At 36.1% G+C, this 12,301-nt stretch overlaps 1 protein-coding gene across 3 annotated transcripts in view; it reads right to left on the minus strand.

Moving 5' to 3' along the window:
• Positions 1-769: 769 nt before the first annotated feature.
• The window catches only part of SOX5 (SRY-box transcription factor 5), a 478,480-nt gene continuing 466,948 nt past the window's right edge, over positions 770-12,301 (minus strand). For 2 of the 3 annotated variants that reach the window (XM_033118758.1, XM_033118759.1), the window contains exons 12-15: positions 11,736-11,844; positions 8,698-8,871; positions 2,879-3,095; positions 770-1,567 (exon numbers count right to left, since the gene is read on the minus strand). In XM_033118758.1, coding sequence (XP_032974649.1) covers positions 1,264-1,567; positions 2,879-3,095; positions 8,698-8,871; positions 11,736-11,844 — 804 coding nt within the window. In that variant the 3' untranslated portion in view covers positions 770-1,263. The remainder of the gene's footprint in view (positions 1,568-2,878; positions 3,096-8,697; positions 8,872-11,735; positions 11,845-12,301) is intronic. The other variant, XM_033118757.1, reaches the window with a different exon arrangement.

Genomic DNA, 12,301 nt, shown 5'->3' on the forward strand with positions numbered 1-12,301 from the left:
ACGTCTATTACACAGGGCCACCTGATTCATCCAATAATAATCGTATTAGAAATTTAAAAATATAATTTCTGAGCCCTAAAATGGTTGTCATTTGAAGTGCAAAGTCAAGGTCAAGGTTGCTTCCAGACCAGTCACTTAGGAGGATGTGGGATTTCATCCCCAGATGTGGGTTTAACTCACAACGGTCCAACGTGTTTCCTATTAGTACCATAATCACACACATACATACACACAAAAATCCAAGATCAGAAAATATTTTTCTCTAAATTTCTTCTCTCTCTCTCTCTCTCTCTCTCTCTCTCTCTCTCTCTCTCTCTCTCTCTCTCTCTTTTCACCTGAGAACAGCACCTACAGTTTCCATTAAAGAAAAAAAAAGTCAAATCTCACCAGCTGCTGGTATTTCAGGTTTTTCAAGGGATTGTCTAAGATATAACACTGTCCTAACTTAAGAAGGAACAGGAAAAAGGAAAGGGAAGAAATGAACTGGGTCAACACTTCAGTACAAATTTGGCACTTGCTCAAAGATGTAGTGTGGTGTGCAACAAAGAAAGTCCTCTAAAGAAAATAATTGCTTATTTTGTGATGGAATTGCAAGGAAGTTAAAAACAGGCTCTTTTTCCCTCTTCCCCCTCCCATGCACAGACTTCCATCTTTAAAGTATAGAGATGGAGATGGTGGAGAGAAGTGAAGAGAAATTCATCTTTCTTTTTTCTGTCAGGTGCATTACAAAAAAAAAAAATGGAAGTAGAAAGAAAGGGAAAAAAAAAAAAAAAACAGGAAGGAAGGAAAAGAAAAGGAAAAACCCGGAAACCCCCCTAAACAAAACAAAACTTAATTTCTTTTTAAAAATTGTAGCACAAAACAACAAAACACATTCACAAGCCACTTGTTGGCACTGTGTACCTGAGTGAGAATTTCTAGAACATTGTAGAACAAACAGCCATAAAGTTTATTAAAAAAAAAAGTTGACGGGTAAGACTTCAGTGCTTGGATGTAGCAGCTGAATTACTGGCATTATATTACCCATAGCTTATTTCAATCTCTTGTTGTTGATATTGTTGTTTGCTTGTTGTATTTTTTTTTTTTCCTTTCGAAGCCTTTTGAGGCTGAGGTCTATTAGTCAGCTGATGTCCCAACTATTTAAGACTAACAGTTAAAGTAACAGTCAGTGTATGAGAAAGTTAATGTGCTTGGCCACTGGTAAGGATGAACCAGCTAGGGCTTCTTTAAGTCCTAAGGTCACAACAATCTTTTTGACCCTTATCAGTTGGCTTGTCCTGCGATATGGTTTTCACTGTCACTCCCATAATCTACATCTGCATCATCCTCTTCCTCGTCGTACTCATCATAGATTTCTCCGTTGATGTCCTCAGCCTGTATCTCTTCTTTGATATGTGGCTCCTCTCCTTTCACACCGTAAGTGCTCTGGATGACAGGCATACCGGGCTCTGGGCTGCTAGACACGCTTGAGTGCTCTGAGGGCAGGTGAGGGGAGGGCATTCCGGCCATGGTGATGGTTCCAGGATACACAACACCAGCAGTAGCGATGGGGATCTGTGCTTGTTGCCTGTCAGAGCGAAATTCCCAAAAAGAGACCATGGTAAGAGAAGAGTTTGCTGGAGACCTTACTACATAATTAATTTGCTCAGTTTGTCCAACTCTAAGGCAGTGATTTTCACCCTATTGCCCAACATTTAAAAAACTGTACCCTACTTTGATTCCAATGCCTTACTTCTGTAAGTGCTTTATAGATTACAAGATGGATATGTTACCCATTTGATTCTTAAAATAATTGTTTTGTTACTATTTTATTTTATGAAAAAAAAAGAAACAAAAAACCTGAGGCGCAGAAAGATTAAGCAAAAGAACCCAAGTCCTTGACTCCAAGTTCATTTTTTCCTTCATGATAACATGCAGAAACTTTTTTTAAAAAAAAGAATTACACTGAAAGACCATTCAGTTTTAATGGACAAACCCTAAAGCATTAGAGCTCTCATATGTTCACTACTTCCCCAAGAAGTGTTGGGTTTGGTTCTCAGCTTTGAGAAGAGCCATGCACAGGGGTATAAATCACAGACTCTTGGACAGAGCAGGGTGACACTTTCAAGAGAAGAGAGGGGAGCAGGCAGATTTGAGAAGGTTATTTTCCTAACGTATCCTCTGACCATTTCCATGGCAGTATTTATTGAAAGAAGCTCTCAGGATCTTACTAACTTCTGTTCCAAACACGAGCAACTTGATTTCTCTGTCTTTTGAGAGAATTGTGCAGGAGCACTGCAGTTGCAGGCAGCAGATTATGACAAGGTCAACAGCCTTGTCATAGGAATCAGGGGGAAACATCCTGAGAGAGGCAATCTTAGTCCAGGAGAGAACTTTCTCATTCACACCTTGCTGTGCCCTGAATAGAATCCCTACCTTGTGTGATCTACAAAGGCCACACATGTACCTTCAAAACCCAGAAGGCCCTCTATATTCAGAAACAAGTGTTTCTTTCTTTTAATTAATTTTTATATTGTATTATCTCAACTAAATGGTTAGTTGTAGCATTTATCTCTGTGAAGCCTAGGGCACAATGAAAGCCAATGAGGAAATGTACCCGTAATGCTTCTACGTTTTTAATAGCAGACTTTAAAATGATTTATTTTCAAATACTGGGTTTTCATACCAGCCGTTAACAACGCTTGCATCAGACCCATTGTTCTAGAAGCTTGGAGCAAATTCACATGGATATATTCTTTTCCAGGATCATGTGGCAGAAAGAGTTTGTTCTCTGAAAATACAGTGCGTTTCGGCTCTTTGCCAACTAAACAAGGATGTTTCCCATCCCGTTCAGAGTGGCAGGTGTGGTCCCTAGGGAAAAAGACCGAAAGGTCCTCACCCGACATTGAAGTACTGCCGCATTTCCTGCCGTCTGTTCCGCATGATTGCCTTGTATTCGCCAATGCGCAACTTTTTGCCGTCCACCAGGCAGGTGCGCTTTGGCCTCGGTTTGTATTTGTAGTCAGGGTACTTTTCCAGGTGCTGCTTGCTGAGGCGGGCTTGCTCCTCGTAATATGGCTGTTTCTCTAGGTTTGTCATAGCTTTCCAGCGAGATCCTATGAGGAAAAGAAGGTTAGGATTCCAGCTGGCACAGCTGCTAAGGATCTTAAAAAGATACACCTCAGAACAGGGACAATCTAAAGTCAAAATGCTGGCTGAAACCTAGAAATACTGAGCTTTGAGTCAAGAGATGAGGTTCCACAAGAACGGAGGTGTTGGTGGCTGTGTCCTCACAGAAACTGTGTACCCAAAAGTACAAATACTGGGATGGATATATATATATAATTTTTTTTCTGGCTAGAATGACCAATTTAGCCAAACTTGTATATTATATACTTAGGAGCTCACAGGTAATTTAATGGATGTAGCTTTCATTTCTAGATTAGACAATTACACAATTCAAGTGTGAACTAAAATGTTATGCAAAAACTCATTACATATTTTGAATCTGAGGCTAATTATCTAGTTATTGAGTATTTTTTTTAATATGGGGGTACATTACTATTACAAAGGTTTCTAACAGTTATTATACCTAATTCTCATTCTTCTCAAAATGTTTAAGTATGCTTGCATGAATGATTACAGTTTAAAAATTCATTACATTAAAATTTTAATTATAAAATATTATATTAGTGAACATGCACTGGATAACTACTGTGTACTAGATACCGTGCTAAAAACTTTATATAAATTGTCTCATTTTTACCTTTTCCCCAAATCTAGGAAGATAGACAGAATTTATACCTATTTCCATAGGTTGAGAAAACTGAAGTTTAAATAGATGCAGTAACATACCAAAGGTCACACAACTATTAAATTGTGGATCTGTGACTCAGAATCAGGTGTGTTGAAATTGAAAGTGTGCTGCAATGCATGTCTTTCAATACCTACGATGTTGATACCCACCTACTAGATACGCTTGAGCAGTGGTCAGAATTACATTAGTAATATGTGAGCAAGACTTGGCTCATAATAAAACACTGCCAATAATATATAAAGATGTCACTTCTTATAACATAGTATGCATTAATGTTAACCCAAATTGATTTTCCCCTTCTTTTCACTTTGGATTCAACTAGGATTGCAAAAAACAACTGTTTGAAGCGTAATTAAAAATAGTTTATGCTGATTTTAAATATAGGTGTGATTTAAAGCTTAGATTCTGTCAGTCTGACTATGTGTAGTAGTAAAAGAAGTAGTAGTAATAGTGTTTATTTTTTATTAAGCATGTGAAAAATAAATCTGTCTATTTGCAGATAGAGTGTGTTTATCTGTAAGAATTCAGCTCAACCTTACACAAATGCAAAAAGATCCAAATAATGAGGAGATCCTTCCCCGTATTTCCTGGCACTGCTGCTTTTACCTGCCTTCCAGAGTCATCTAAGCAAGATCTTAAAAGCTTTTGAAAAGGTTCATTACGCAGCCATAACTCCATATCTCAAATGCAAAAGGCTTACTGATGAACATTTCTTGCAGAGAATTCTCCAACATGGGCTGCTATATTTATTAAAGGAAGGCAGTGAAAGGGACAATATCTCTTCCCTTAGAAGTTTTTCCTATTGGAACAGATGTTGTCTGGGCGAGTATATGCACATAGGTGTTACAAAGATTTATAAACAGATTTTTCCAGTCTAGACAGCCAATATGATTTTACAACAGAACTTGTGTTTAAATAGCATTGTCCAACATTGTCAGCTGGTCAGACCGTATCATTTGTAGGTACAATTTCAAATTCCATCTCGCCCAACATTATTCTCTAGAGGTACAGAAAACGATTATGTTGTCCTCAAGGCAAATATAAACACAAGCGAAACTATAATACCACTGAACTGGAAAAATTCTTCTTGTGGCGTTTCTTACAAGTATGTAGAGTATACCAGAATTTTGAACCTCCTTATTAGGGAGTGAAAAAGTGAGATTATAAGAAGTAATTTACTATTAAATTGGTGCAAAAGGAATTGCGGATTTTGCAATTATTTTTAATGTTTTAAACCACAATTACTTTTGTACCAACCTAATAAATAATTATAGGGATATGCTGAAAGATGGATCAAGGATGATTGACCTAAAATTGGGGGAGGGCAGTGGGAGGGGTAAAAATTACAAGTAGAATCATTTGCTACAATTCTACTCCCAAATTCACTAGCTATCTTTATCACTACATAAAACAAAGAAACTAGCATCCTCATTTACAATAGGAATTGCCAGTGATTCTTCCCTAAGTCTACATGTTGTGTACACTCAAAAAGAATATGTTGCTCTAAGGAAAGGAAATGTTCGTGCCTCAGAAAAACCTGCCTTGGGATGTGAGAACTCTCTTTAGATTTCCCACTGTATGCATGATGCTATATTTATTAATTATGGGATATGCAGTGCTGAATCATTATGGTTCTTATCTTCTTGGAGCTTAGATTGCAGTGGAGAAGAAATACATAAAACAGCTAATTACAAAAATTATATTTTAATTATGATTGTGGAAAGTACAGGATGCTATGAGAACATACGATAAGGATGTGGGATCAATCCTCTGTAGGCGAGGAAGCCTTTGCTGCAGAAATGACTCTTATAGGTATCAGAAAGAGAAGAGCATTCTATGGAGGGAGAATGGGATGGTCGGGGCCTTTGCGGTGGGAAGCGGGATTAGAAGAATTGAAAGAAATTTGGTCTGGCTAAAATGCAGAGAAAAAGGGGTATATATGTATCTCTATGTGTATATATAATACATAGATATATGAAATTTGATCCATCCATCCATCTCTCTATAATAAAAGATGAATAAATTTTCAGAGAAGTTGGCTTCTAAATCTGGCATGACCCAGAATCACAAAATATTTAAATATTTGATAATATAATTTCTCTGGAAGTATCACAGAATCCTTAGCTACACTTTAAAATATGGCCATGTCATAGTTACTCATCCTTTTAAAATTAAGAATTAACATACCCTAAGCACTGATTGGGCAAAATGGCCAAATACTCCGTTTTATGACAGGGCAAGCTAGTGTTTCAGTTGCGTGGCAAATGCAGTTTTCATTTAATAACTTTTAAATAGCGTTAACCAAATGACAAGTTAGGTTTTGGTTTCAATGGCTTTGCAGGTACAACAACCACTGCATGTAGCTGCGATGTAAACCCCTGAAGCCCACTATATGGGAATGGCAGGAAAGCATTTCAGCTGTTTCCAAAAGAGATGAAAACCTTTACTTGGTCTGGGTGTGGCTTGCTGCTAACCCTGGACTATGTGCAGGGACTAAGTCCCTTGTTGTCAAAAGGCTGGCCTTTTACAATTAAAAATAGAGAAGGACATTTGGGTATTTCTTCTGATGACAAAGCGGGAGATTCAATCAAAAATATTTCATGTTCAAAATAAGCGGGAAAAAGATGGTCTTGAAAGTGCTCTTTTCCTTTCTAAATCTGGCAATACAATAAAAATGAAGAGTTTGAGCTGAGCCTCATTGTCATCTCCGTAGGGTCTGTAATGAATTTGCACATTTTACTCCAACTACTGTATATCTAATCAGAAAAAGATGTCCCCCATCCCCTGATCTAGTGCCAAACAGTAAAAGGTGATTCCTTATGTTAACAATTTCAGCAGAATGGCTTATTAAAACCAGATTTTAGGGTATTATAAAATGCTTAGAAGCCCTTTAAAATGTCAACTAGGATCCCCAGAGACTACGTAAAATGTCAACCCAGCTCAAGCGCCTGTTTTAAGCAGAATGAATTAGTGGCATGCTGTCGGAGGCTGTTATCCAAAATAATCAGTAAAGAGGAAAACATCGAGCTTTCTTTGTACTTTTATATGAAATGGACCATTCAGAATAATCTTGTGGGTATTTGAAGATCACTTATTTATTTGAAGCTATGACTAAATATTGAGGTCCCAAATACCTCACTGTTTTTTTCTCCTTCTATGTATTTAATTAATACAATTTCATTGAAAAGTCTGAAATTAGGCAACACTCTCTTTCATGCAGCCTATTATAATATAATCATGTGGTTATTGTAATATTCTCTCCTTCAAACCTGAAAGGAATTCTTTTAGCTAGTCATCTCTTTCCCATAAAGTTTTTTGCTAAATTTTCCTAAAATATTTCACATCAGAATTGGTATTTCCCTTATATTTAGGATAAAGTTTTAATCTGTGATTATCACCATTTTAGTATTCAGACATGTGAGCTGAGTGATAGAAAGACAATTTAAACAATCTTAGTATTTAATTGGTTTTATTTTCACATTTTGGGATTTCTAATTTGAAAATGATTGATATATTGAAATATGAAATGTGATTACATAAAGCATTTTATTCTTTTCTAGAGCTTCTCCAAATAATACAGGTATGGAGTTTTTTGAATAATGAAACATTCCATATGGAAGGCAGAGGACTAATGGATCATAGATGGTAAGAGCTGCAAAAAAATATGCATTTCCTTTTGATCAGTTGTTTTTTTTTATTATGCATGGACATATATTTTATACATAAATATTCACATTTTCTATGTACATTTAAAGCTTTTATCCCCATATTTTTGAAATAACATTCATCTAAAAATTTCATAATCATTTTAGATGAAAACTAAAACACAAATTTAAGTGGTTACATTTTTTGTTTGCTTTGTTCTCTTTACAAATTCATGTTGTGCACCGGTTGGCATCTATTACCATTGTTGAGAATATGGGATCAGAAAAACAAGTGTGTATGTTTCATAACTACTGTTAGATAATTCCTTCATATAAAGAATCAAAAGGGATATTACATTAACTACGTGTAATTCCAGGTGTATTATGGGGTTTAATAACTTAGATTTTGCTACTTATTTGTGTAAGCTGAAATTTGTTGATAGAGGTTAGGTGTTCCTATTCTACTTTTATTATTTAGTATTTCAAAGGCAGGGGATAACTGAAATTTGCTTCGGTTGTCTAGAACCTGGCCACCACAGTACTTGAAGATGAAGATGAAGAAGATGATAACATCAATAATGGTGATGATGATTTCAAAAGAACGGCACAAAAGAAATGGAATCTTCCCTTCCTTTCTTCTGGGACTCAAATCGGTCTCTAATAGGTCTCTTTATCGTGAGTAAAATTTTCCTGTCATCCATCTTTTCTGTGTGCCTCACTGTCTACGTATGTATGGTAAATAAGTACTTTGTTATCTGATAAGCTGAAAGCTGCAATGGCAGTGTACGTAGAAGTGCACACTGTGTTTTCTTGTGTCCTGACAATCTAAACTGATTTTCAGTTATAGTTCTAGAACAAACATCATCTCCACATCCACCCTCACCCATACCACACGATGAATTCTATAGTTGAAAAGTGAAAAGGATAAATATGGTCAAACCAATATCGAGTGAGTCATATGAAAGAAACTTTTTTCCTAGGCTTAGTTCAAATATATCTAAATTTTTAAAGAAGAGAACATATTACAACAATTAGTATAGAGGCACACAACTAAATTAGCTATACTAATTGGGCACATTTCTTAACAGACATGGAATGCTTCATCATCAGAAGAAAAGGCTCAGTGATGGGGCTTTTTTTTAGTTAAGTAGATAACATGAGCTGCCTGGACTACAAACCCATTATCTTTCAATAAGCGCAGAAAACAGAACTGTACATTTATTCTAAATATCACTTAAGCTTTAATACTTTTCTTACCCAATATCTTGCTGATGTTGGAGTTGTGCATGTCAGGAAAGGCTTGAAGGATTTTCCTTCGTTCATCCTTTGCCCACACCATGAAGGCATTCATTGGGCGCTTTATGTGGGGTTCGTTGCTACCACGCCCCCTGGATTCTCTATAAATTCTTGATTCTGAGACTCCAGCACTTCCTAAAAATAGGGAACATTGCTTCACATTAGTATGAAAACTTTTGGCAGTCTTATTTCTTGCATTGCTATGTTTTAGTCTATTAAAATATCTGAAAATAAAAGTACATCTGATAATGGTACTTCCAGTTCTTGAGACAGATGCTTGTTTATGAAGATTTTGTGATAAGCCTTGTGGTGGCAAATGTTGTATTTATATTTTTAATCTGTGTCTAATATATTTCCCTTTTTTACACAAGACTATATGATCTTTGATGTAAACTGGAAAGAAAACCATTGGATTATATCAACAGACATGCAGGCACTCTAGAAATATTAAATAGGTGAAGAAGCTCACAAAATTGTGAAACACTAATATGTTCAACAGAATGGATGAGTACAGGTAAGTGTGTGTCTCTGCTATCTAGCGACTACCAAAACGTAGAATACTCATGCCTGTTTCCTCTCTCTGAAGTCATATAAATAAAAATGGTTAAATTTTAGGTTAAAATATAATATAGACATTCTCTTGTAATGTACTTGAAATTATGTGCGAATAAATGCATGAAATATACTGATATAGCAATGATAATCTGCTCCCCAAAAGATATTTGAAAATGGTAGGGAAAAGAACAAATGAATAGTTACATTATTATTATTTCTTAAAAAGTCATCAACCACATGTTTAATATACATATGTTCATTCCCCTGAATTTTGCCCTAATGTCTAAGTTAGCCAGAGACCTACTGAAAGTTACATTCCAATCAGCAAGACTCATGATGATAAAACACAACCAAGAGTCATAGTGGAAACTTAGGGAGCTGCAGTCACTCCTCTAGGCTTTAAGTGACTCTATAGAATAGCTTCAGCAGATGAAATAGCTTCCAGTGGTACTTGGGTTTGGAGGACAGGGAGGAGAGGATGGGTGGGGAGAAGAGAGAGAGAAGCAGAAGCAAACATAAAATGTTGACAGTAAGTTTTCTAGGATTATCATTACAAAAGATGGAAGAGAGGTTTTGGTACCATATAAAATTTTAAAATAATTTGGGATTTTTAGAGCATATGTTATCAATAAAAGCATTGTTTTTTGTTTTGTTTTTTCTTCCTTCATATTTTTCTTCCTTTCTCTTCTTAATTTAAAGGAATAAGAATCAACCAAAAAACATAGCCTATGTGTTGGTGGAGTTTCTAATTATTTCTCACTCATTATATGCTCTTTGGTCTGATGAAGATTGGGAAATATTTTGCACACAAGTATGACTGAATTTAATAAATAATAGCAACAAAATTTTGATATTTTAATGGTGAGTACTATGGGTACATTTTATCATGCTAATACAACTTAAAATTTATGAAATGTGTTATTACCAGTAAATGCCTTTTATTGACAAAAATGCATGCTAATATATGGCAACAGCTTTCTAAAATGGGTTTGTAACTGGCAAATGATCATTTGCACATCTGCCTTTTCTTGCTCTTACACCTTACAGCAGCATAAGCAATAAAATGAACATTACGTGACTTCATCAAAGCTAAACAAGCTCTTTGTATGTAGTTAGGCCAGGTTTATCTTACCCAAGTGAAGGAGAAAATAGAAAGAAATGTTTGGATACAATAGACCAGAAAAATGGACTTTTCTTGGATATCCACTGAACAAAATTCAGTTTTTACAGGATTATCTGGTTAAATGCTCAAGTTTGACTAGCCCCTTGGCTAGTGCAGAACTGGACTTAAAGGTAGAATTGGCCCAAGGCAAAGGATAGAATTTGTTGGAGATTCAAGGGAACACCTCTGTCCTGACGTACACTTCTCACTGGTTTTCCCTGGTGCCATCGTTTCATGCAGGGAATTTCCTCTGCAATAGTAACAAATTTGAGAACACTGCTCTTTAAATCACGTATATCACCTGGAGAGAGGTTTCCAGTTGGGGCTCAGTCTAAGAGGAATAGCACTTTTTTCTTTTTCCCTCTTTGCTGTGCTATTAAAATTAGAGTATTGATTTAATTAGTTGTCACTGTGGATGTTTAGAATGTTGAGAGATGATGCAGACAACAGAAATCTCGCGGCAAAGGAGGAAAGCAAGAAGCTGCACAGCTGGAGTTATACACTGTTTCCCTGAAAATAAGACTTTGCCGGACAATCAGCTCTAATGCGTATTTTGGAGCAAAAATTAATATAAGACCTGGTATTATATTATTTTATGTTATATTATACTATATTATATTATACCGGTATTATATTATATTATACCTGGTATTATATTATACCGGTCTTATATTAATTAAAGATACATTAGAGTTGATTATTTTGGGGGAAACACAGTAGTTGGATTACAGAGGGCGGGCAGGACACCTGACTGTATGGTAGATAGTATAAGAGGGAAGGGTTACAAAATACAAGAAACTATCCTAAAAATGTCCTCTGAGCCACGTATTCCAGTCAGGGTTTAACAAAAGAAAACTGGAAAATGAGCTTATATAAACAAATGTATGAAAACTTTGTTTCGGGTACAAGAAACAGGGAAAAGAAAGACAGGGCAAATGGTGATGGAGGGTATTTGCTTTAGAATCATGCCATCTTGAATCCAAGACCTGCCTCCAGCATTTACAGCCCTGTATCCTTGGAAAACATGATTCAAAATTCCAAAGGGCCGAACTCTCTCTGTCTCATATAACTTATCTCACAGGTAATGCTAGGATTAACGAGATGATTTATGCAAAGCCCTCAGCAGACTGCTTGGCATATGGGAACTGCTCCATACACATGAGCTCTTATGGTAATGATCGGGTATGACGTGGTTGTCCTGCATAATTTTCAGTAGTTTTAATGGGCACTAAATAGATACTTCTGTACACTACTGGAATATATATAAACAATTTTCACAAACCATCAGAGTCTCCACTCATATTGAAATCCATCATGGCATGGCTAAATTTTCCTTCTTCGTTCTGTTTAACTGCTAATTGCTGAGTCAGACTCTCCAGTGTTGTTTTTTCCTAAAAAAAAAAAAAAAAATTAATAGTTGAATCTGGAAATTATAATTATTCAAAGACATTTTTTTTTTCTTCCTTGGATCATAGATAAGACATCAGCTTCTAGAAGGAATGGGATGTTGATTTATTCACCTTCGCACATTCAGCACATGACGTAATTGAAGCAAATGAACAGCAGGAGTTTTGAAGGAACTCTGATTCTTAGAATATCCTTTACAGTCTTGGCATTTGGGTTTGGTGTACCCAAAGGATATATGCTGGGATCCTGGTGACCACTTTCCCAAATCACAAACTGTACGTAGAAATTTCATGAAAGCAACCTGTTTTACAACATTTGGAATGGCTGCTTTATTTTTAGACAGACAGTACAGAGGTGGCATAGGGCCCAGAGAAAGTCTTCCAAGAGTCAGGTGACCAACTGATAGAAACAGAATTCACAATAGTGCCCTCTGGTTGCCAT

This window comes from Rhinolophus ferrumequinum, chromosome 10, assembly GCF_004115265.2.
Source record: "Rhinolophus ferrumequinum isolate MPI-CBG mRhiFer1 chromosome 10, mRhiFer1_v1.p, whole genome shotgun sequence".
In the NCBI taxonomy this organism is placed as follows: Eukaryota; Metazoa; Chordata; class Mammalia; order Chiroptera; family Rhinolophidae; genus Rhinolophus; species Rhinolophus ferrumequinum.